This window comes from Harpia harpyja, chromosome 4, assembly GCF_026419915.1.
Source record: "Harpia harpyja isolate bHarHar1 chromosome 4, bHarHar1 primary haplotype, whole genome shotgun sequence".
Taxonomy (NCBI): domain Eukaryota; kingdom Metazoa; phylum Chordata; class Aves; order Accipitriformes; family Accipitridae; genus Harpia; species Harpia harpyja.
In genome coordinates this window covers 80,502,056-80,528,896 of record NC_068943.1, presented here as the reverse complement: position 1 = coordinate 80,528,896, position 26,841 = coordinate 80,502,056, and the positions used below count along the sequence as shown (strand labels likewise).

The following is a 26,841-nucleotide window of genomic DNA, read 5'->3' as shown; positions in this document are numbered from 1 at the left end:
TTGAAACAACATTATGATAACTTCAGACCACACACAAATCCTAGAATCCCTAATGCAGGGGATGAATGAAGGATACTGGGTTCCCCAAGATGGCTGTGCTGAACACCTTCCCATGCAATAGCACGTGATGCTGAAGTATTGCCCTTAAATTCAAAGAGCACTGGGGAACGTTCCTCTGTCCCCTGCACATTTTTTTTGTCCTACATCCCCTGCTGGATCTGCCCTATTCCTTTCTGATCCAAAAAAGCTTTGTAAAGAAATTAGCTTTAAACATTTTTCAAGTGGTCTGCCTGCAGCTCATGTTGCAAAAGGATCCACAGTCTGCAAACACTAGTGGAAACCTGGGAGCTGCTCCCACCACCCCAGGCGACTAGCTAGTTCCCTTCCATGCCCTGCAGTGTCTGTCTTCTTAGCACCTTTTTCATAGTCTCAGCTGGGTTTTGAGTCCTGGTGGCTCAAGAGCAGACACAAATTCTGCTACAGGGCCCAGAGCAGTCCTGCATGTCAAGTTGGGCAAGTAGCATCTTCAGCAACTCTAAGTGTAGTGTCCCTGGACCAAACCTGGATCAGCTTACTGATCTATCACAGCCTTCCTGCATATCCTTTGCCTGTCTCAGTTCCCCATCCTTACCAGAGATAATTTGCTCTGGAGACAGCACCCTTGTTAGGCATTTCCAAAACTGTGTGCTACCAGCATGGATCTTGCCCTGCACACTCTGTTTGCACAGCTACTTTCAAATTTTTCGCAGGTGGGCAAAGCCCTTTGTATAGGAGATTGATGTCTCTCAGATCAGGACTTTGTTTTTCTCCTCTTAGCTCATGTGGACCATTGTGTAGCATGGAGCCAGGAGTATGTGGCTGTGAGTTGCCTTGGCTCTCCTAAGAGCAGCCCAGGCATCTGTAAGTGCTGGAAAACCAGCTCATCGCTGATATTGGTGTAGATCTGAGGAAGATCCATGCTTTTTTGGGATCTCTTGTCAGAGAAGCAGACATTCATTTCTCACAAGAGGATGGAGAGCACTAGGCACTGTGACTGAGAAAGGACTATGGCAAAATTATGTCCTGGGCAGGAAGTCCTGCAACTTGTGCTAAATTCCTGTTGCATTTTTTTTGGAGCGAAGAGAGTCCTAAGTAAAAGAAAATTAATTCCCGATCCTCAGGAATGTTCCTCCTTGTACAAAAACAAACTCTTTCTCTAGTCACACAGAATTACTCAGTAGCCAACATCACTCCAGTTCTTCAAAAGCGTGTTGCTTCTTGCACGGACCTGGCACCAAGAAGTACGAGAGATGGTCTAGATGTGGTTGGAATCTAAGTTGACCCTCCAAGTGTTGCTAGTTAAAGAAATAATGAAATTCAGATCCTTGTGTCAAGCACAGAAGGAAGAGACAGAAGGAAGATCAAGATATTGGCTGGTTGTTAAATGACTTGTGCACAGGAGTTTTAATCACTCAGCATAATAAGAAGATAACCCCTTCATTGCCAGCAGCTCCTTTTAGAGGCAGAATTAATGTGTTGCTGGACATCGCAGTGTCATAAGAAGAGAAGAGGATCAGGAGCGAACCAGCAAAAGCAAGAAATACCAAGGCTGGAAGAAGGTGGTTATAAAACCACTCAGGCTATCAGCATTAATTAATATTAATCTCTCTGTGACAATGAGATATTGTAAGGTTGTACCTGTGTGTAAAGTAGGATTGTCAGATTATAACTGCATTTGGTAAATGGTTTAAAATGACCTCTAGAGAAGAATACTAAACCATCCAGAAAATCCTCAATTAACAGATTAGAAGAAACAATTGGAACGTGTAGTCTGACTGTTATAATGCAATTTAAGGACTTCCCATACTCCCTCAGCTTGGGGTATATGACTTGTGTTGGTTAAAACAACAAATAGGAATATTTCCTATATTAAACAGTGGATGCAGGACAACCTGACTTGGAGCAGGACAACCACCAACACTAGACTAGATTGGCAATGGTTTTGACAAGCCACATTTTGTAAATCTCCAAGGGTGAAGATTGCCCACCTCCACAGAAACCTGTCCCAAGGCTGTGCCAGCTCCTTGAGGAAAGAGTGTTTCCTAATGGCCAACCTGAATCTCTGAATAAAGGTCAGTTTGGTGCCTTTCCTTGTCTCCTACTAATTGTCCAGTATTGGACATAGTATATTCAAGGACATGTCAGCTGTCCTTCCATGGATGCTTCCCATGTTCCTAAGGTTCTTGAACAGGCACTGTTACAGATTTTTTTTCTAGGTTAACAGACATTTCTGTTTGGGAGTCCTCTCTGCTCATCCACAGAAGCTTGTAGGACTGCTGAGAAAAAGCACTTTTCAGTGCTGTTCTCTAAGTCTACATTCACACTGCTAAATGCACTTCAAGTGTCTTAGGTTCATGACCACATTTCTGCTGGTCATGAACAAACCCCTCTAAGACGCAGCTGGCTCTGTGCTCTCCCACGTGGTGGTCCAAAATATGATTAACATTGCATCTTGCAAACATGCAAAAAAACCTGGCACACCAATAGCACAAGCTTCAGCAACTAGATATGGGAAAGAATACCTTCAGCTGTAGAAGGTTATGGAGGAAATCCTCTTGGAAGCCCTGTCCAGGCACATCAAGGACAAGAGGGTGATTTGGAACAGCCATAATGGATTTACCAAAAGCAAATTGTATCTGACCAATCTGATAGTTTTCTGTGATGAGATGACTGGCTCTGTGGTGGTGGGAGAGCAGTGGATTTTATTTACCTCAGCTTTAGCAAGACCTTTGCAATTATCTTCCATAGTATCTCTATGGAAAAAACAGATGAAATATGTACTAGGCAGATGGTCTGAAAGGTGGGTGGACCACTGGTCTGAAAGGCTGGTGGTCAACGGCTCAAAGTCTAACTGGCAGCTGGTTATGACAGGCTGGAGGGCAGGGCAGGTATTGAGAAAGAATATTCTCAACAGGGTGAGAAATGTGTTGATGGAAACCTCATGAACCTCAACAAAAGCAAATGCAAAGTCCTGCTTCTGGAGTGGAACAGCCCCATGCAACAGGACAGGTTGGGGGCTGGCTCGCTAGAATGCAGGTTTGCAGAAAAGGACTAGAGGATCCTGGTGGGCAACAACTTGGAGTCCCTTGTGTCCATGTAGGAAAAAAGGTCAACTGCATCCTGGGGCTGCATTAGCAAGACAGTAACTAGAACATCGAGGGATGTGATTCTTCCCCTCTACTCAGCACTTGGGAGACCGCATGTCCAGTTTAGGGCTCCCTAGGACAGGGACATACAGGTGGGAGTCCAGTGGAGACCACCACGATGGTCGGGGGCTGCTTTGAGTAGGCCCTCCAGATAAGAGACCAACAGGTGATCCTTTCAACCTAAGTTATTCTATGATACGATGATTCAATGAGCGCTGCAAAAGCCTGGTATGCTCACCCAGAGTGTGGCTGTGAAGTTCATAGTGATGGATGCTTTTCTCCAAACTGTAGATATCTGAAAGCTAGTTGTCAAAATTGCAGCTGGTTGTGCTGGTTCCTCCAGTCAAGAGAGAAGAACAGGCACCTATGGGAGGTTACTTTCCATTGCACTCCATGAAAAGTACCTGAGACTGGAGGTTGACCCACCTGCATTGATGCCTTATTGATCAATGTAAATTGAAAAGATGGTTGGCTTAGGGAACTAACCTTTAGGTGCCCCCATTATGGCCACCTCCACCTAAGCTAGTCGCTCAGGCTCCCTTTGTAACAAATAGAGAAAATTATGCACTTTTAGAACATGATGCACTGACCTGTTTTACCTGTTTAGCTCTGGATGAGGTTCTCTGGACTGCAGTCTAGACATGTGGTCTAGACACTTGGTTTTAAGTTGTGCCTACGCATCTGTCTCAGATGGCACTTACTGACATTTCATCCCCACCAGAGTTGGATGAGGCTGCAAGCACAAACCATGAAGCGTGCATTATCTTTTTAAAAGGTAAGCAGGAAAAGCCAACATGCTGTTAGAAAAGCCACAGAGATGTTTCTCACACAAGCTAGCACAGGAACATGTACCTTACCCATGGCAATGCCCTGTGAAAACCAGAAGCCTGCCCACTATTTACAGAGCAACTCAGAAAAGCTGTTTTGGAAGCCTTGAATGTCATGGACTGTGCTATTTATTTCTCATTGCTCAGGGAGGGTTAGAAATAATGATGCTCAGTGAACAGACTCACCCAGGGATGAGTTGGGTCCCACTATTGGTGGTACCACTACCAGTACCACGACAGTACCTCTATCTCTGCACACACAAATGCTTGTGCAAGTAAATTATGTAGGTAAGTGAAGTGGCATTTGAGTTTCTGGGCAACAACGGACTTTCCTGTTAAGATAAGAGCAGATTCAGAGGATGAGACATGGAATAGGTGGAGTTAAAGGAGTTCAGCAGGTGAGCATTTAGCCCTGCCTTGCAATCCTAGGTGTTCTGTCAGCAGGTAAGAGGACTAAAGAGCATTTAAATCATCTCCTCCTTGGCCTGTGTGGAGCTGTGAAACATCTGTACAGCTGATAGAGGAACAAAGATGTTTTGGGATTGGAGCATCTGACATGCAAGGAGAGGCTGTGAGAGCTGGGACTGTGTAGCCAGGAGAAAAGAAAGCCCTGGAGAAATCTTGTCAATGCCTATAAATAACTGGTGGGAGAGAGTAAAGAAGATGTAGCCAGACTCCTCCAAGTGGTATCCAGAGACAGAACAAGGGGCAATGAGAACAAACTGAAACACATGAGATTCTGTCTGAATATATGAAAACTCTTTTCTACTGTGAGGGTGGCTGAACACTGGAACAGGTTACCTAGAGAGCTTGTGGAGACTTCATCCTCGGAGACACTCATAAACCAACTGGACACAGTCCTGGGCAACCAGCTCTATTTGACCCTGCTTTGAGCAGGTGGGTTTTGTTAGGTGATCTCCAGAGGTCACTTCCAACCTCAGCTATTCCTTGATTCTGTCACTAAATATTTCGTTCTTTGGCAACACACCATGGATTTAATGCTGAAGGACCAAAAGCATTGCTGTGGGGCTTATGGGGCAGGTCTGAGTGATACAATTCTGGGATTCATCATGCTGTGAGGGGAGAATGGAGACACACAAGGCAGGGTGGTGGAGGGGAAGAGTGCAAAGAGAAAAAGGATGTACTAGATGCTTTGAAAGCCATTGCCACACAGACAATGATTCTTGCAACCACTCCTACCCGTTTGCCTGGTTGAGCTTTCTTAGACAGTTGGGAGCTGGAATTGTCCTCTGTCTGTCCAGAGCCAGCTTAACTGCTAGGGCAGTTCTTCTTACCCTCATCTCCATCTCTCATTTCTCCTCTTTCTTTTCTGTGTCCTCCCTGGTTAGTACTGAGATGGGAATTGTCAAGGCAAAAATCTCAAACTTCCTAACCTCGTGCTTTTTTAACACCTGGCCTAGAAAGTCTCTTGTTTCCAATTTGGGTACTATCACCCAACATCATCTGTTGAAAATCCATTCCTAAAAGCCATTCTCTTTCTGATGGGAGAATGTGTCATCCCAAGAATGTCTTCCATTCATACTCCCTTCACTCAGTCACATCTTTCTTCCTCCATAAACCTCCTACCCCTGGACTTTCCTCCTTTCTTTTGATCTGTTACTTATTGCAACCCTCTTGCCTGCTACTGTAATCTTAACTATCCCTCCTCTTCTCATGTCACCCACACCTCTGCTTTTCTGTTCCAAACCATCCCTTCCCCTGCTCCTCTGCCTCCAAGCCCTATTCAAGGTACTGAAAGGTTTCTTCTTCTACCTCCTGGTCTTCGTGCATCTCTTGCTGTTTGTGTCCTGAGCCATGTCCCCTCCCTTTAAAGCTCCAACTGTCTCCTCAGCTCTGTTTTTCTCTCCTGAGTCATTTGATGTACTTTATCCTCAGCTTGTCCTGCCCATGTCCTTGAAGGGACTGTCTGGCCCCATGTTCTCTGCTGGTCAACCCTCTTTGCAGTCTTCATGTTGCTTTTACTCCCTTGAAGCCAGTCTCTTTCTGCATGATCCTAACCTCCACATCCATCATGCTCGGTGCTTCCACACTAACACAGCTCCAGCTACTCTTTGTTCTTGTGGTCCTTTTTCCTTATTGTTGGGTGACTGCTGCTTCCTCCCCAGACCTAATTCTGCTTTATGAGCTGGGCAAGTCTGAGCCCTGGCAAAGTCCAATTCCAGCCCCTCTGGTGGGACAATTGGCTTTCACCCCCTGCTTGACCATGGGGTGAGTGAATGGGCAGCAAGAGGCACAATTATCCCACCCCAAATCTTGTGTAATTTCCTAAGGTATTTCCTCAACTGACCCAATCAGCCAATGTTCACACTTGCTTATGTTTTTTTCATATTACCCCACTTCCCAGGCTTTGGTGATGGTGACCACACTGCCTGCTTGGCCCTAGAAGCACTGGAGCAAGAGAGTCCCTGGAGCAGAGCAGGACAGGAGGGGTGTTCAGAGAGGAGTCATTGCTGTAGCACTGATGGCCTTGGAGCCTGCTGGTGACTTGAGTGATTGCTAGGGAGGAATTGGGGACAGGACCTGAATGCTCCTCAGATCAGACTGGGGGTGATGCACGGTCCAGCTGAGACCTTAGGGCTTCAACTGGCCTTGTGGAGAAGTCCCTCTCCCAGCCCAGACAGCGAAAGGAGCTTTGTCATATCCCCCTCTCACTCTGTTTGTGGGGTTGCCCAGCCAGCGAGTAGAGAGTGAGGTCAGACCTGAGCCCTTCACCCGCACCGAGACCGGTTCCCTCTAATGTCAGTAGCCCTTTGCCTGAGGAGTCCCCACAACAAAGGGCTTCATAACAGAGCAAGCAGATCCCTCTAGGTTACTATAATTTCCCCTTGTCTGAGCATGGCACTGAGCAAACGAATCTGCTGTTGCATCCCTTACATTATCTCTCTGCCCACTGGCGCGTGGATTAGTGTTGCTGCAGCAACAGCACTTTTGTAAGATGAGCCCATTCTGGGAGAGCTGCTCCAGTTTGGGTGACTCAGGGCTCTGTCATGGGCTTGAAAGTGATTTGGCATCTGCCTCCCCCCCTTTGTCTTGGCATCGCACACACGGTTTGGCTCTGACTTATTTGCCAGCAAACGCTGGAAGGATGGGGGGGGGGTGGGCAGGGCTTGGGAGCTGGAGTCTGCTTCTCTTCCTAATGAACGCAGCCTGAATAAAGTTGCTGACAAGGGTGTGTGTCCAGGAACTGGGCTCCTTTATTGTTTCGTGTATCAGATATAAATGTTATGTTCAGTAATGCCTGGTCAAAGCAATGTCACTCTCAGTTTAGAAAACACAATCAAGTGATTTGCCATGGGAGAAAATCTATTCTGCAGGGACTGTGATAATATTATTCGCCCAGGAATTTACATAAATGCATATGATTTGCATATGCAAATCGAGGCTTCCAGGCTGTGACCGCAATAAACATGGCAAGATTTTTCAGCACTGCAAAACCTTTCCTCCAAAGAAAGACACTGGAATTTGTTTGGAGACTTGCTTGCTCCAAATTGGCAAGTCCTGGCAGGGCTGTATATTTGCATATGCACCGTGTGCGACCAAGGCCACTGAATTTGTCAGTGCTGCTGCCCCCTCACCATCCCTCCCACTGCCAGTCCTGCCTGTGAGCCATTCCCAGCAAAGCAATAACCCACCACTCGGATTCACCTTCCTTTCCTGCCTCCTCCCCAAAGCTGGCTTCAATGGAGGGAAACATATCCTACGAGGGAGGAGGAGGTGACGGGACACGCAATCCAGAATGGAGGATCGCAGAAATCAAAGGAAGGAAAAGACAGCTCTCCACCCAGGCCAACAGGGATGCTGGTCATCCCCTGTTGGTCAGCCAAGCCCTTTTTTCATGCCTTCAGTTTGAGACGCTGCTTTGGAGAGGGCTTGGTAGTGGCTAACCTCAATAAGCAGTTAGTGCCAACTGTCTGGAAATCACCCACTGTGAGCCACCAGCTTTGGCATTGAAAAGCGTCTGCCCAATGCTTAGATACTATGAGAACATCCAGTTGAACACCGTGGATGAGAACTACTACATCCACCCAACTGTCCCGTAATACGGGGTGTGATCGAAGACGGATGCCTGGGCTGCCTCTCTTTGGAGAGTCCTCCACTGTGCCCTGAGACCAGGATTGAAGATAACAGGGGTGATTCTGCTCCTATAAACAGCCTGAGGTTACCCCAAGAAGGACATGCCCTGGTCTAGGAGGAGACAGTGGGTGCCACGTTCTTGCACTGAGCTTGGCTCTGCCCATCCTGGGCAGTATAGCTGAGACTAAGGCACCTAGTTCTGTCTCATCTGGATGAACTGGATCTTAAAGTGGTTTATGTCAGATACAACATAGAAAAGCCAAACTGAATCTTCCAGAAACCAGATCTAGAATTAGTCCTGGTGGTTTATTGTGGTGAAAAATTACACCTCTGCTATCCTCTTTCCATGGAGAGCAAAGCAGCACTCAGTGTGGAGGGGTGCTGGGCTCTAGAAAGATGCGAGACACAAACTGCCATGAATATTACAGAAAATATTGAGTGGGCTGACACACTGGGTCTGCTCCAAAGGTCAATGTAGCCAGTGTTCTGCCTCCTTCACAAGTAATATCTCAGCTATGTAGGGAAACACCTGAGAAACAAGGCAAAGGTAAAAGATGGCTTTTCCCAGTATATGCAGGTTCCAGCAGTGATAGGATGTGGGTTTTCCTGAGCTGAAGGTTAGCTCTGGAACTATCATGCTTAAGGACTACTGGTGGAATGATTCTCAGTAATTTTCTTCAAGCCACTTCTCGCCCCATGTTATATGTAGCCTCCACAGTGCTTCCTGGGAACAAGTTCCACAATCTAATTACACACTTCTCTCCGTTAATTTTAAACCCAAGGGCCAATAATTTCACTGGGCAGCAGCAATAAGCCTTTGAACAAATTAAACAGGAGATAGTTCATGCGGTAGCCCTTGGGCTAGTCCAGACAGGACAAGATGAGAGAAATGTGCTTTACACCCTCCAAATGAAAAAGAGATATTAGCAGCATATGAAGGGGTTTAAGCCACTTCAGAAGTAGTTGGTACTGAAGCACAGTTCCTCTTGGCATCTCGATTGCCTGGGCTGGACGTTCAGGGAGGGTCCCCTCTATGCATCATGCAACTGACACTGTGTGGAGTAAGTGGATTGCACTGATCATGGGCTTGAATGGGAAACTCTGACGACCCAGGAATCCTGGAAGTGATCATGGACTTGTGAGAAGGCAGAAATTTTGGAGCATCACCAGGGGAGGTGACTTATGCTGAAGAGGCCCCACTGTATGATAAATTAGCAACTAACCAAAAAGCTGGGTGAAGGAGTAAGCTGTGGACCTTTGGAGTTACGGCATTTGTCTTCCCAAGTCACCATAATGTGTGAGGAAGCCCTGCTTTCCTGGAAATGGCTAAATATCTGCCTGCTCATGGGAAGTATTGAATTAATTCCTTATTTTGCTTTGCTTGTGCATGCAGCTTTTGCTTTATCTATTGAATTGTTTTTATCTCAACCCATCAGTTTTTTTACTTCTACCCTTCCGATTCTCTCCCCATCCCACTGGCAGGGAGTGAGTGGCTGCCTACCTGGGTTAACCCACAACAGGTTCTTATATCCTGAGAAATAAACAGCTTCTCCTAGGCACACTCTTGTCATCATTCATGATCTGCAAAATGTGTATTGTATTCACTCATAATTGTCTTTCTGCAAGCTGCAAATCTAAATATTGTCTCCTCATCTGAAGGCATTCAACCCTTCTAGTTCCTTGTTCCTGTTGGCTTGTTTGTGTGCTTTTATCACTTTATATAACGGTTTTAGGAAATGCAATGATTAGATTGCAAACAGACCTCAGGATGCAACAATAAAATAAATAATGACTGAAATAATGACATGCTGATATTTTCTGTTTTGAGAACAAATCCAGCAACAGCTCCTAACAGACCTTTTCTATCACCTATCAACCAACATGGTGCCAAAATTCTGGGCAAGGGAGAGAGCAGCAAGGTGCAAAGCTTGTAGATGTTGTAAAATTCTACACGCTGATTACTGAGCACTGAACTACCAACTGCAAAGAACTGTTCATAATAATGTCTGTTTCCAAGGTGGTTGTAATAGTCTAACCTGTATCAATGTTGGTCAGATCTGGGATCCTTTTCCCAATTTGAATTACTTCATAGTAATTTGAAATTAATCTGCCTTTTTATTATCCATTGAGTGTCATCCATTCCTGTCTTCTGTGGTCACCTTTATGTTGGACCATCCTGAGCAATGTGTTACATGTGCAAAATTCATCACATCGTTGTTCCCCCATTGCAATCCTTTTCAGTATGTTGGACAGTGTGTGTCCTTGCAAAACTCTACTGCCAATTCCTTACCAATGTAAAAAATTACCTTTTCCATATTTTTAAACAAATATTCTAATTTGGAGTCATGGAAAATATCCTTTCCTCCTTTTGGTCAGGAATAGAGAAGAGTCAATCTGAAAAATTATACTTTTTCTTACAGGTTTGATTATTGCCAAGAATTTCTTCTTTTTAGTCATTGGGGATCCGGCATTTTTTTCTAACCAAAACCAGCTACATTGAGTGTGACTGAGTTCAAAGCATCCTGGGGAACTGGGTGGAGCCATGGGGACCCTCTACTAGGTGATATAATGTGTAAGGCCAGGCAGAACCGGGCTGTTGACTTATTACTGAAAATTCATTAGTGATACCCTGGAGCCTGATATGACTCAAGAAACAAAGGCTAAAACCACAACCCCGAAGCAAATGTTATTTGAACATCTACATCCTTTCCTACAGAAAAGTTTTCTAATGTAAGTCATTCCAGTACTCAGTAGAGATTTTTTACACCCAGTTATTCATTTCTCATGGGTTACCAGCAAGCCTGAGATTCATAATATTCAAAACCACATCAGAAAGCTGTTTTTCCAGTTTGTGTATGGTTTCCACCCATGCAGCAAAACCAACACACACCTAATAGCCAAGGTCTCAAGTCTCAAAGTAGAACTCAGGTGTTTTCTCCACCAAAACCTAATCCATGGACAAGCGTCACCAGCTGCCACCAATCCATGTTTCGCAGTCCAGCTTTCTGGATGCTGGATTACAGGGCTGCTGGGCTGAATGGAACAAGAGAGAAGCACAATTAAAACTCAGGCAGGGTTGGACACCAAAGACTCAAGACGCAGAGACCATTAAGATCATGGATACTGTCTTGATCATTTTGTTACGAATGTAATTACAATCCTTTGAGCCGGGCCTCCTGGACCGGACTAAACAAAAGTAGTTATTGCAGTGCAGGTAAGTGGAGTAGCATTAGTACTAGTGGTATGGTGGGAGACACCACCATGACAATGCATGTCTGTCTCAGCTCTGGAAACAGCTGCATTAAATAGAGTAACATCATTTCTGAACATCTGGGGAGACTCACCTGTGTCCTCTGGGTATAAAAGGCTGATTTTCAAGAACTTCAAGAACTAGGCCATTTAGTGTGTAGATGATAGCGCTGTCACCAGTGTGTCTCCCTACTGTCTGGCTGTTCCTAATTCTCCTCATAGTGCCTTTGTGTAAGCTCTCATTTATCTGATCGAAGGTTGAGTAGGGGTTGCCCCCAAGGTATGAGACCACTGTTCATGATAAGACTGTGAAGACTGCAGACATGGCCCCAGCGGACATGGGGTAGGACTCCTTCAGGGGTTTTGCTAGAAGTTGAATCTCCAAAACTATGATCCTGAACTTTGCACCACTGTTGCCTTAGCCTGAGGCAACGGCTCCCTTTTTGTAAGGGCTGATATCAGCTCCCAGACTCTTTTGGCTTTCTCACTTAACCAAACAGAAGCAACAGACCATGCCCCACAAAAACCACAAAGGAGATCTTCATTTCTAGAGACCTTATTTTTAGGTTTACAGAAAAAAATGAGCAAACTGAAATGAAAAGTGAAAATATGCAGATAACCATAACTCAGTATACTACATAAACTACTTGTCAAACAGAAATCAGATGGATTTTGTTAAAAACTTACTAAAGGTGATTTGGTTATTACCAAAGATAATGAGGCCAGAGCACATACAATGCAATAATCAATTAGAATTTAAAAAGACAATTGAAAATCTTTTGCAAGAGTGAAAACACCCGCCCTCCCCATAAGTACTGAAAACATCAGCAGTCATGGGAAACATGTAGTAGGAAATCAGGTGAAAAACAGATGAGTGATGAGGGAATTGCATGGCTGAGCCATGGGGTATCTATGATATTGGCTGAAATCTGGGCTGGAGGCTGAAATGGTAACTCCTACAAGAAAATAAATGGTTTTGTGAGGTTTGCAGATAAGTCTGGATGTAGCTGTATTGTACCTGCAGATGATGGGAGTCATCTGATGTACTGCAGACATTTCAGCTGAGACCATTGTCCTGGTCTGCTAACATAGTCCAAGGAGCAAAATAGGCACTCATCTCATTTTAGGCCTCTGCAAGTAAAGCTCATGCTGCAAATGTGCCATTGCCAGTAAGGCAACTAGCTAAGATGAAGCTACCTGCAATCCAGATATCTCCATTGGGAGGAGTAAGGAGTAAGGAGTTGAGTGGCACTTGTTAGGACTCCGCTGGAGCTGTGAAAAGCCCATGTGACATTTTTCAAAGGTCACTGCAAATTTCTTAATTATAATTCTTCATGATTTCTAGAAAGTAACTGCAGGAAAACTGGATGACTAGGAGACACAGAAATGGGATCAGAATAAAAAATTCAAGATTTTTATCACCCCTTTATCACTAACCCCTTCTGTTTTAAACTCGGAGGGTCTACTTGTTGAAAAGGTGGAGGAAGGTCTCCAGCGTCTGAGCCAATGCGATGCTAGAGGGGCTCAGGAAAAGTGTTTCTCATTCAAAAATGAAAGGTGCAAGTACTGGGAAAGGTGCCAGTTAGACTTGATTAGATTTGTAAGATTAATTAAAACCAGACAGGTTCAGAGAATTGTGAAGATGACAAATTAGCAAATTAGCAAATCAGGAAACCTATCTTTAGAGAGAGTTTGGCTCCTTTATCATAGCAAATTTGCTTATCAAAGCATAGTTCTTTCATGTTTTCAGCGATGGCAAAGCAACTACACTAACAGTCCTGGTGATCAACATCTTTGTTGTTACAGGGTAAATATTCCGTTTTTCAAGCTTGTGCAGTAGAAGCCCTTTCAGCTAAGTATGGCTGGCAGTTTCTTTCTTAGGTGACAGTGGAGGTTTTCTTGAGTAACTTGCATCAGCACTAGCCTATCTATCTACTAAATATGCTGGATGTATGATCTGGAAACAGGCATCCTCTAGCTAGGGTAATGTGTTAGACAAGGGAGACAAGATACATTTGTAAAGGACTACTGCCTTACCCAGTGGTTTACAAATACCTTCTGTTTTGGGGTTAGTTTGGAATTTTTAAGGAGCCCTACACTCCTAGTCAGAGGAAATGGTAAGAAACAGAGGACTCCTGGACTGGAAGAGGTGTGGACTCTCAACACATGCCTAGTCCTAGGCTTTCTTTTCAGGTATTACCATAGGAAAAGCTGTAAATCATACCCAGTTAATGCACAGATAGTGTTAAAAAGGCACTAAGTGTCAATTATAACACAGTGTTTCTCAGCCTATGCCCCACCTGGATATGGACAGAAAAATTCAACTAAACAAATAGTATAGCCTGATATCAGCAGCTGTTCATTACATCCAGTATCACTGTAATATTACCTACAAATTTGAGTAATATTACCTACAAATTTGAGTAATATTAAACCACTTCCACTTCTAGATATAAAATGAACCTACATCTGCCAACAGAAGGCTAAAATTAAACTTTGAGTAATTTAAGGAACATAAGCTGTAACTGTCCATATATGGGATATGTAAATTATACAGCCAAGTTCCTGACAAATCCTTCCCATTTCAGATCCTTTAGGAAAATCATTGAGATCCACTGAGTGGTATTGGGAACTGAAGAAAAATGAGATTATGGATACATGCAGGAGCTGGTGAACATCAAATTTGTCTCATCCCAACAACAGCCAGTGGAAAACAGGTGTCTATTCTACAGTTATTGGGTCATTCCATCTACCAACAGAGGAAAGACACCAGGTCATTTCATCCTTTCCAAGATCAGACCTAAGACAGACTTTCTGGAGGTCTACCTTATAGAGAGGTAGCAGCAGACTGTCCCTTGGTCATTTGCATACAGTAGGATCCTACCTTTCTGGGAGAGAAATCCCATTGCAATTCTCTTGCTATAGATTAGTATTTTGAGAATTAGCTTATAACTTTTTAGAGCTGTGCCAGGTTGACCACGATTTCCATTACAAGCTCCATTTAGAGCCATTGCATTTAGGAAACTGAGAATAAGAGTGTGTGTAAACAGAGAAGGAATGCCAGCCTACTGGATTTTTATTTCCAGGTTTGACCGTATCTCCTGAGACATCGTCATATCCATATGGACACAAGTAAAATCCACTAATCCATCTTCAAAAAGCCTTTGGTATGAGCTTCATAATGTTGCAAAAATTATAATAGCTACTCAGAAGTAGTTCTTGGATGGACAAATACCTTGACTTTCATCAAGGACTTTGAGTGTGTCCACATTGCTGAATGGCTGGACTCTGAATCCGGAATTCTTTCTATTTTAATGCTCAAAAATGTTCCATATTTGATATGCTGTCAGATTAAAACTAGCCAAACACCGGTCAGTGGGAAGACAACAACTAGCAGCTGCTAAGACTTCTACTAGATGTGCCTAGGATGTTTCACTCAGGTCTGGCAAAAAGGCTCAAGTTGAGCCAAATTGCCATAGATACTACTTTGACTCAACACAAGTCATGCAAATTGGATCTACAATGTTAAGAGAGTGCTAGCAGAGAGACATAACTAAACAAATACCATTGCTAACCCAACTGACTGATTTTTGTATGTTAAGTGTACATTGATTAAAGGAGCTTGGTTCTCATGATACAAGAGGGGTACCACGCTCTTGCTCACATTGAGATTTCTGTTGGCAGATGGACCAACAGCTTCTGTGTCTAAACAGTAGATGAGGTGTATTTCTAGATGGCTGGCCTATCTGCTGGTGAGCCTTAGAAACTGAAATTTGTAGCACACATTGGATGAAGACATTTTTCAGCTGAATACATGACATGGATAATTGAAAGTGCTCTGCATTATATCTGCATATTTTCAAGACACAACACAATTCTTTAATCTTTATTATTTCATATTTAAAGTTTGTTTTTTAGTTCTTTAAAGCTGGCTACACGGATATTTTCCTGCCTTTCCATACAAAATCCAGCCAATAGTTTAGGTTGAACTGTTTGACTTGGCCATGGAAGGGCCTAATGAGCATCACCGAGACCTTATCACCAATGTCAGGTGGAAGATAACCTTCCACCTCCTGGCTACCAGTCCTGGTGAGTATGTGGGCAGTGTTCATTTGTCCTCCAGGACAGCAGTTGAAATCAAGTGCCCTCAGAGTGTCAGCTAAATTATGAAAGTGTAATTTAAAAGTCAGAAGTGATTTAGTGACCTTAGAGTCATGGGGGGCTCAGAGGGCTCAGACTGCCGAGGTCTGTACTGTGCCTGCAGGGGTGGGGAGGAAGGGCTGAGGGCATTCTTGCATCTTTCCTTGGCTCACACCCAGTAGAGCAGTGACTGCACTACAGGAGATGGAGAACAACAGAGCCGAGATAGATGCAGTGAGAAAGCATTAGCTGAAGACCTGTCATGACCTAACTGGAGTGGCAATGACTCATATCTGGGCATAGAAGAGGTGTCGTGTATAGCAAGGGTGACATGACTGACCATCAAGTTTCTCCTTGGCATGCGTGTGTTGGGTTGTATGTTGCCATCGTAAGCCTTTGGCTGTCACACGATGAGAGTTGCATGGTTGTGCTCAGGGTCCTAATGAAGGTCCCACCCCCTGTTAGACATATGCTGGGGATTGAGTAATCCAGGACCTGTCTAACACTTTGCATCCTTTGTAGCACTACTGTTGGTCTCAGCAAAGGGTGTATATCACAGTCACAGAAATGATGGCTGAGAGGATCCCTGGAGGTCTCTAATGCAAGCACCTGCTCAGAGTAGGAGACTCCCCAGCGCCAGCCCAGGGTGGCCAGGGCTTCATGCAGTTGACTCCTGCAAATGTCTAAGGACAGTGCCTCCTCACCTCCATGAGCACTTGGCTCAGAGCCACAGCACCCTGGAGCAAGGAGGGTCTCCTCATGCAAGCATAAACCTTTGAAGTCCCAGCTTGTGGCAATTGCCCTTTTCTATATTGTTTGACACTACAGAGAAAAGATTGGCTCTATCATATTTGTAAGAACCCTTCAAGAAGCCATAGGCTGCTGTTGAACAGCCCTTGGTCTCCTCTTGGCCAGACTAAATGAGCCCGGGTCCCACCACCTTTCCTGGTGAGCCATGTGCCTCAGATCCTTACCACCTTGGAAGCACCCACTGGCCACTCTCCAGTTTCTCTACATCCCTCTTGAGCTGGTGGGGGACACATCTCAACACACTGTTACAGGTGCCCCAAATGCCAAGCAGAGGATGACAGCTCCCCCCAGTCTGCTGCCCAGACTCCTCCTCCCAGTGTAGCCCAGCACACAGTTCATTTTGTTAGAGATGAGCACAACTGTGAGTTCATATTCCTGCTGGTAACCACCACGACCGGTTCCCTGCCTGCATACACACAACTGTGTCAGTGGGGTGTGAAGTTTCTACCTGACCACATCAAGGTGAGTGTTGATTTATAGCTAGAGAAGCAAGTCAGCATGTAGAAGAGCTGGCATGCGAATTCACTGGTTGGTGGCCTCCAGCATTGCCAAAACCCTGCAGCCAGCCCTGAGCTAAGAGTACCGGGTGCCCAGAAGTACCGTCTGAATTTCCAGTGCCCTTGCATGGGGTCCCTTAGGCAGGTGCTTCACTTTGTCAAATGCTGCTTTTAATGAAGGATTCAAATGAAAAGCAATCGGTTTGCAATTAAATGGCCTCTCAAAAGCTCTTTGTGACCACTTAAATTTACTGCTGAATTTAGTTACAAGAATGGTAACAGAGATTTCTGTCTTAAGGGCAGAACCACTTTTAAGTCTTTATGTGAGTCAGAGCCCTTTTCCCTGTGTTCATCTGGCTCCAGGCTTATGTTGGCCCTGTAGGACAGGGTGGATCCCTGGGGCTGAGACACTCCAGGAGACATGAGTGGTTAGTTTTCGAAGGAATGAGACTTCCTAATATTTAGGAAAATGCATACATTTCTTATTGCTCTGTACTGTTGTGTCGTAGTAGTATTTTGAAGATGTTGCCAAACTCGGGGCTCCACTGCACTGCACTCTGCCAAGACCTGGGGTATGTTGAGGTTCACAAGACAGCACATCCTCAGAAGCTCTCCTCCGGCAATGATTAGTGCTGCCCATGTGTGTTTGCTGTACCGGACAAATGATGAATCTGAATTCTGGCTTGAAAAGCTCTTGCTTTCATGGCATGGGCTAACCAACCCATTTGGCAGGGTGGTGATATGGATTCCCACTGGCCGTGCCTGGCTGCAGAAAATGCTGAGGAAAACCTTTAAAACCACAAGATCCTGAAAGCTTGTGGCCATTTAGTTATTAACAACTGTTTTCATGAGCAGCCACATGTCACCCCAGCATCTCTCCTCATTACCTCTGGCCTCACTGCAATCCCCAGGTAGCTTCACCTACAGCCCTGGCAGACAAGCTTTGACACATCTAGGGGCAGCAGTCTGTGGCCTTACGCACCAGCCGCCGGTGGGTGTTAACACCCCCCAGCAGCATCTGCAGAAGGTGACGTGTGGTTTATGCGCCAGCTCTTCCAGTTCAGAGCTTCACATGCCAGCACAGGCTGCTGGTGGAGGTGCTTTGGCTTCATGTGCCAGACCAGGAGCCAGAGCAGCACTTCTGGGCTTGCATGGTAAGTGCCGTCAGCTTTGTCACTGACAAACTCCATCATTATCTTAGTCATTTTTCCCCAGAACTGGCTGCATTTTAAGCTGTAGGAAAATTATACGTGGGGTCTTTTTCTTCCTTTGTAGTGCTACAGCAGCTGGATTTGCATCAGGAAATCTTCTCTAGTAGTCTGATGCTGCACTGCAATTTTATTCTTTTTGAATAAAGCTTTAAGGGTCACATGCCTATAACGAAACACAGACTACAGGATATAAATGTTTTCAACCTTCAGAGAATGAAAAAACCAAGACTGCCAAGAGAATGAAGTCTCCCATTAAATCCATCAAGGTGAGACACTGAAAGCTAAAGAAGACAAGTTACATGTCACCTCAGACTACATCTACATGCAAATGGTTTTCACATACAGGTTTTTCCTAATGAGGAAGCTACTGTGGGACCAGTGAGAACTTGTTTTTAAGTTTCTATCTGCCTCTTCCTAGGGGCCCAAGGCCACTGGGATCCTCAGCAGCTGCCAAAGCCTCCAGCTTCCCCTGCAAACATTTCTGAGGGATAGAAATAAAATTTAATAACATATGACAGACAAAGCCATTCTTCCAGTTGCCAAGTCATCTGCTTAGGGGCCAATGAATGCTGCATGGGAAGATGCACTTGCTGAGAGTCACAGTTATGGGCAGTGACCTATTAATACTATGTCTTGAGGAATGATGAGAGGAGTGGGGCTGAAATTTTTACTCTCTGTTTACACCGATGACTCCAAATCTGTCTCCTTTCTCCAGGCTAGTGACACACCAGAGATTTTCAAGACTTCTTGGTGAATGATGCTCATGGAACAGGAGAGCTTTTGGTGTTTCTTCTCAGTTCATGGGTGGAGTTGTCTCCCTGATTGTCTTCTTCAGCTCCTGCACATGTATTAGCGGTTTCTAGTTGTTTCCTGGGCCACAATATGTCTGTTGGCCTGCACTGACACAGCTCTGGCTGTGGGCTAGATTTTAATCTAAATTCTCTCAGGACATTACCAGAAAATTCTGGGGCCATCCATCATTCTGTCTATATGCTGCATTGACCACTCTTTCATACCTTGATCCCCCCGAGCCCCAATGACTCAGACGTTCTGTTATCCATGCTGTCATTAGGGTATTTGGGATTAAAAAAATGATTGGAGGTGTGATTGGTGTCACCACCATCCTTTCTGCTGGCACCTAAAAAGGCTGTTGGCATGACCCATGACTGCTGCCTGCAAGGCTGGGGAGCCAGCCACGGCCCTGCTGCCCACTTTGCTTCTATCCATGCCATCCCTGAAGGGTCAGGAAGAGCAGCAGTCCTGGTCTCCATGGCCTCACCACATCTCTCCGTCTCTTCCTTATCTGCCTTTCTTTTAGCAGCAGTAACCCAGAGAGCATAAGTGTTGGACACATATCTGAGGAAGCTTTTGTTGGCTTCAGCTCCTCTTGTCGGCACTCTTGCAGGCAGCATTTAGATTACCTTTTCCCGTATGTGCCCCATCTGTTCCTTTGCACTGCTGTAATAGGATGGAAGCATGTGAAGAAGGGTTGGCCCTATGGCAAAATACCACCCCTGCTCACTGAAGGTTACATCTACAGTCTGTGCTACCCCTGGACCTTGCTCAGGCATTGCCTGGGAAAATGCTAGGTGGTTGGGGCCAGGACGATGTCAGGGAGTTGCTAGCAATCAAACAGGTTGGACTGCAAACCCCCCTCTTGGCTTTGCAACCCAGTGGCTCTACCTTCGCACTGCTACCAGGGAGCCTGGGCACTGCAGATCTGTATTTGCACTGCAAAGTCCTTCCCTTTGCATGCCGTTTGTCCAGACTGCTCCCTGTGCCAAGAGCTGATGGCTTGAGCCTCACTGCCTTGCATATAACATTTCACCACTGAGGCCAAGGGCCGGATCCACCCTCCAACATGATGGTGTGCAAGCTGGAGGGTTGCTGTTGAGTTATGTTCTCTCTAGATAATATAACCAGATGGCCAGTATCCTTTCCTGGCCCCTCAATAAAAATACAACTCAGTGCAAACCCTCAGCAGCTTCATCTTTTTGCTTTTATCCTTTCCACTGCACCGTCATCGATGTCGTGCTTGCTGGCATTGTCTGACTGCACTGTGGAGCAGCCAGATTATTCCAGCCACCCCTAAACCCATTTACAAAGTGCTGAGACCCCATTCCTATTGCACTTCTTTTCCTTGTGCACATTCAGACACTTCCTTCCCACTACAGGAATAAACATTTTTCCCATTTATGCCCGAAAGCAGAAATGATCTATTTTGATTTTGCTGCCAAAATATTCCCTACACAATAGAAAAATACCCAGAAATGTTGCACCAGCAGGACCGGGCACTGTCTGTCAGCAGTCTTGTGGTCCTGTAAGACGAACAGTCTTCCTGAAGGTCTCATATTTAGCAGAGATGGGTTTAGCTGAGGATAAGGAAGCACTGATGATCTCCTGTCCAGCCTGGCCTGGAGGGGTGCAGGAGCCCAGCGCAGGGGACTGGGCTGACGCTGTGCCCCATCTTTGCTTCCCTCCCCCTGTTTTGTGGCATGTTGAACCCTGCAAGTGGGACTCATCCCCCAAACTCTGCTCTGTGCCTGCCTAAAGATCAGAGGATCAGGAAGACAACTGGAAAAGCATGCTTTTTTTTAAAGAGTATATATCACCGCATGCTAGAGCACACTGTACAAAAGATCTCAGCTTCACAGAGCAGATATTCAAAGCCTTCAGTGGGACTGAAGGAGATACTTAATTTTGTGTGCTGTGGGAAGCATTGTCTCTGCCTGAGCAGTCGGGGAGCCCTGGCCCAGATATTTCTGCCCTTCTACTTCCTCAGCCTTTAAGAAACCTCTAAAACCCTATGCCATTTTTGATAGCCCGTCAACCCTATGTGGGGCATCTCATCACATCCTCTCAGTGCAGCAGAGACTGTCTGGCACTTTGGTATTGCCAGAATCACAAAAAAATATGCAAGATACGGATCTATTGAATGAAATACTGTGGATAGCTTGTTCGACTCCCTCCTTTCCCATGGATGCTGCTTGCCATGCTCCTGGTGTTTGTGTCTTACATGTCCTCTGTATTGTTCATTTTGGGTGAACTTGTAGGGATTTTGGAGAAGGCAAGGACATGGGGCAGAAACCTGTCTGCAGTGTCTTCTCCTGAAAACGGGGAGAGACATTTTGCTCACGGGGACATTTTTGCTTCATGGGGATAAAGCAGACCTTTTCGTCAAGAACATTTTGGTTCCTCGCTCTGAGAGTCAAAATCCTCCTTGATTCAGGAGTTAAATGCTGATTTATATCAAAGCCTGGGGAAGGTCAGGAGCTGGTGAGACCCTGGGAGAGCTGATGTCATGGCAAGGTATCATTGCCCCATGCAGATTCTTGCCTTTAGATCCAGCCGTGCAGTTTTGACCTGTTCTACAACCCACTGCACACCCCCGTTCAGACACGCCAGTCCCCAGATGAAGGAGAAAAGGGATGTAAAGAATCAAAGTGATGCTGCCTATATTTCAGTAGGCTCCCCTGCCCCAGGCTTAGGTCCTGAAGTTAGGCAGCCACGCTCAGGGCGAGGAAATAATTTAATTCTTCAGGAAAACATGCTGTGATTTAGCCATTTCATGAACCTGCGTAGCTTTTAAACGTTTCCTGAGCGTGGACTTCTCATTGTATTCTCAATCTTTCTCTACTGGAACTGCACATTTTCATTCTCAAAGTCCACGGTAATAAGCAGATTATTAAAAAAAATTCGGCTTTTCCTTTCTGATTTCTAAATATTCCCAGACATGGCAGTCCATTTCCAAGTTCACTCCCACCTACTTCTTGCCATCTCCATGTTGGCACTGAAAGGATTTAATTCAGTAATAAAAAAAAGACTTTTCTGGAAAGGCGAAAATAACCCAAGAATCTCAGTAGCACCAAATTCCAACATCTTCCTCTTTGCCCTACAGATCATTAGGTTTACAGCCCCTACCTGGCACGTACAGAAACTTAAAGAGATATAATCCAATGAGAAATCCTACATGATAAAGACAGAAATTAACTGAAATATTCTGTTATGCAACTCGCTGTCTGCTGTGTTTAAATGACCTGAAATGTTTTATTCTGTATTTTTTATTCTGAAGTGCTTCCAATTACATTTTTTTAATATATTTATTTATATACTGTTATATTTATTTTTAAAATAAGTAACTCAGGTTACTTATCAGCCACATTATAAGAAATAACCAATTCTTTAAAAAAATATTTTTATTGTTGGTGCAAGGAAATAAGTGACCTTTCCATAATTAAAAAGAACAAAATCCATCTTTGAGGAATTTTACTAACGAATATTTTCTCAGGTGCCATTTGTGTTCTCAGCTTATTTGCCGGACTAAATTCACATAACAGAATACAACAAAAGAAGAGAAAGAAGTCCAAAAAATGCAGCAGCCAAAAATAAAATAAAATAAAATTTTTTTTAAAGAATTGATCACAATTTAATGGAAAGGAAGAAAATACCAGCTACACAGTCACGCAACAGACAAAATTCCTATTGCACAAGAAAACAAAAAATGCATCCTTTTACATCTAAAACAAATGCCTATTGCTACAGTGACGAAAATGGAGAAATTAAGAGTGGTGGGGAAGACTCCATTTGCGCAAAGGGAAACCTAGACATTGCCCTTTAATAATAACCCCCCAAACTTTTCATTAATTACTGGTCAAATCTGAAGAAATTATGCTTAGAATCAAACATGCAGTCGTGGCCAGCTCAGCAGGGCGAAGGGTGAAAATGAAGGAACATGCATACACAGAAATCCCATAACTAATAATTAATTAATTCATTAATCAATCATAGAAAGAGGGAAGGGTGGGGGGGGAAAGAAATCTTACCACCAAATTGGGTAACCGGCTAAGACCTTTGTGCCATTGAAGAGAAAAGATAAAATTAGTCCAAGCAGGTGGTAATCCATTAGTCCAGGCTGGTGCAAGGGGAAAATCTCAGCGAAGTTTTCAGAAAAACATTAAGTGAGAAAATGAAGAATCTCCCTCCTTCCAGGAAAAAAAAAAAAAAAAAAAAAAAAAGAAAAAGAGTTAAACAAAGTCCCTTGTAGTGCGGATGACTTTCTGGCTTGTCAGAAACACACCTCTCCAAGCCTTTTCCCTGTAGATCATCCAAAAGCGTCTATTAAAAAGTGCAGGGCTTGGGGATGTCAGCAGGCAGCCAATCAGACCGCATGGCCCAAGGTAAGGGATGAGTCTCAGCTCAGGGCTGTCAATCATGCTCTCCTCCCCCTCCACCCCACAACTTTGTTCCTAGCCCTCGCTTCCACAGTCAAAACCTCTTTGCAAGAGACTTTACTGGGGCAGTGAGATTTTCCGTGTTTTGTTTTGGTTTTTTTTTAATTTTTTAATTTTTGTTTTTAATTTCACTTAGAAACCCAGGATGCACAGACCCTGCTTCTGGCTTGGCATGCCAACACTTTGCAAGGTAAGGGTGAAGCGCTTAATCTCACGGTGGGGGTGAGATAGACAACTTATTCTTTAGATGGAGAGGGAGGTGAACATTAACCCTTGCAGGAGGCAGAGCTAATGGGAGCACCAAAGAGGCAGAATACCCCTCTGAAAGTGTTGATGTGAGCCATGTGGGCAAAACTGGTTATAAACTTTAAATGAAATCTGCACTGCCCAGGTTTTTCAAAGTGTGTGGGTGGGGTGGATGGACAGGGGAAGCAGTGGCAGCCTGGTTTTCTAGTGAGAAAAAATGCCATGTCATGGCAGGAGTGGAGCAGGCAGACGGGAAGGTGTCCCATTAATGAATTTCTTGTGAAGTGCATCTCTGGATACAAAAAGATGAGAATATTATCAAAAAACCACACACATAATCGTAATAATAATAAAAAAAAAATCACAAGCAGTATCACTTCTCTAAAGATGTTGCAAATAGACCCAACAAAGATTTTCCTTGAAAATCCTTGTTATTGCATAAAGACGCTGCTTTTACAGGAGCTATTGTGTCAGAGTAGCCAATCTAGGGGATGACTCAACAGAATGGGACAAAGAAATGGGAGAAGTCAAAAAAGTTGCTTTTGCTCATAAAGCATCCTCAGAAATCACAGGTCTATTGCCTGCAGTGAAGCTGCCCAGGTGCTTTAGGAATAGCCATCAAATAAATTTATTGCAGAGCAATGGCTAATAACAGAGGTCCAAGGTCCTATCTTGGGCAGCCAAATGAATCTCATGGTTTTGAAAGTTATAGACCTTCTCCTGATATTAAGGCTCTGGGTACAAATGCATTCCTTGTTGCTATTTAATTACTGGGATGCACCTGCCTCATGCCTGTGTCTTGATTCCCAGTTCTTACAGATTTTAGTGTATTTGGACACTGAGTTAGTGCAGAGCTGTTCTCATAAGTGGTAATTGGTTTCCTGGCCAACATGCAACCAAGAGAGGACATCCACCAGCTGTTCACTCCGCACCTTACCTCTGCATCAGTCCCTGCATCTGCTACAAGGACTATGGGGCCATGCTTCTCCAGGATTAGTCCAACAGGTTTTCCAGCTGTCTATGACCCATCATAGATGTTAAACATGGCTTGTTCCTCTTGTGGGATTTCAAATCCCAAAGGGTATATTGGGTGTAGTCTTATCCTGACAAATCTCTTACCTGGCACCAAGCTATGTTTTACTGAGTGCAATCACTTGGGTTTTAGAAAGCAATGATTTTCAAATGAGCATTTGGAGACACATGGATTTAATCTGTTCCACTAAATTAAACACTACCTGGGAATCTTCCCCAGATCTTGAACTCTATTGTCCATGTTTTTAGCTATGAAGCATGGGCCTGACCTGGCCAACTTGCACAGCCCTGAAGAAATTTTAGTCACAATTTGAGGTTAGTGTGGAACAGGAACTATTCCAAATAGAGCCTTAAGATGTGACCCACCTCTTCTGGAGGTTAAGTGAATTTAGCAGGATGGATGAAGGTAATCCTGTGTCCCTGTCTCTCTGGTTCCAGGAATGGTCACAGGCACTTTTATCTGTGTTCAGTTTTGGGGCCCTCACTACAGGAAAGACATTGAGGTGCTGGAGCGTGTCCAGAGAAGGGCAACCAAGTTGGTGAGGGGCCTGGAGCACAAGTCTTATGAGGAGCGGCTGAGGGAGCTGGGGCTGTTTAGTCTAGAGAAGAGGAGGCTGAGGGGAGACCTTATCGCTCTCTACAACTACCTGAAAGGGGGTTGTAGTGAGGTGGGTGTTGGTCTCTTCTGTCAGGTGTCTGGAGATAGGACAAGAGGAAATGGCCTCGAGTTGAGGCAAGGGAGATTTAGGTTAGATATTAGGAAAAATTTTTTTACTGAGAGGGTTGTCAAACATTGGAATGGGCTGCCCAGGGAAGTGGTTGATTCACCATCCCTGGAGGTATTCAAAAAGCGAGTGGACAGGGTACTCCAGGGCATGGTTTAGGGGTCATGGTTAATGGTTGGACTCGATGATCTTGAAGGTCTTTTCCAACCGAAATGATTCTACGATTCTATGATTCTATGATTCTATGATTCTATGATCTTACTGGTTAAAGTAAGCCATGGATTATGTGAATTGCCACTAAAGAGCCTGTAAGTCTATCTAGCAAAAGCAGACCTTAAATTGCTACACAGGTTTGTACCTCTATTGGTGGATGTTTTGGAGCTGCACAAACAGATTAAGCTTTAAAAGTACTGAGCGAGAGAATTTCTGTCATTAAAATGTCACACTGTTAAAGAGGCAGCAAAAGAAGAGACTGAAGTGAGATATCTCAGGTGATACTACAGGTGACTGACATCCCGTGGAAGAGGACAAAAATCCCCAACACTGCAGAAATCTAATTGGGGAAAGCTTTTGAAATCTGAATTGAATGATTGGTTGGAGACCATCATCAAGGTCTTGGTGGCTGGGATGTTTCTGTCTGTCAGACATTGGGGAACAATACAAAGTGCTCTTTATCTATTTCTTGATGCTAGGATTTATAAATCAAGCCAATAACAAACTACAAAGTGCTTCCTCTGCAGACAACCAAGTGGGGAAAAGTGACCTAAGACTCAAACACCAGAGACTTTATTTGCTGTTGTGCCTTGGGCAGAGATCTCAGTGTTGCCTCAGGAACGGCTGCATTCCAAAAGCAGCGGAGATGCTGAAGTACCCACCCACACCCCAACATCATGTTGATGTGGCCACAGACAGGTTTTGAAAGATGAACAGCATGTTGGTAAAGATTTGATCCCAAGCACACTGAAGTCAAGGGAAAGCTCTTTATAGACTCTGACAGGTATCTGATGAAGTTTCTTGGGTTGCCTGTCCTCCCACACCTTTTAATTTCTCCCATCCATTGCTCTCTTTGTCTGCTCTGAACATAATGGACTGTTTGTCCCATCGTCATAAGGAATTCATGTTGGCCTACATTTTGGGAAGAGACTGTGTTTTGAGTGTGTCTGCAGTTACTTTGGCTTTGAGATCCTGTAGGTAGAAGGTCCTTATTGTCTCTAGCCCTGTTCACACATGACTCATAGTGACGCTTGGCTCCAAGTTTCTCCTACTGAAATAAGTAGAAAAAATGAGTAGAAAAATAATGGCAGGTTTCAGTTGTGTCTTCGGTTGTATCAGCCTAGATCCCCAAAGCCTTAAAATGGCAGGCATGTCTCACCAAGGAGTATGACCTGTCTCACAGGCATGAAGACTACATTGTCTGTGAAATGAAGAGACTTACTTTCAGTCTTCTCTGCTGCGAAATGAAAATCTGATGTGTACATGCTAAAATTATCCTGGGGATATTTCATGCTAGCCTGAACAAATATTTATAAGTTCTACAGCAAACATTAATTTTAAATGTAATTTCTAAGAGCAAATGACAGTTATCCAAAAGCG

The 26,841-nt window shown here is 44.4% G+C and overlaps 1 protein-coding gene across 1 annotated transcript in view; it reads right to left on the bottom strand.

Annotated features, from left to right (window-relative positions):
* Window positions 1-23,386, bottom strand: part of WNT3 (Wnt family member 3) — a 50,556-nt gene extending 27,170 nt beyond the window's left edge. Inside the window, exon 1 of the mRNA XM_052785872.1 lies at window positions 22,838-23,386. Within this exon, the coding sequence (XP_052641832.1) occupies window positions 22,838-22,917 (80 nt within the window). The 5' untranslated portion in view covers window positions 22,918-23,386. The remainder of the gene's footprint in view (window positions 1-22,837) is intronic.
* Between the last annotated feature and the right edge of the window lie 3,455 nt (window positions 23,387-26,841).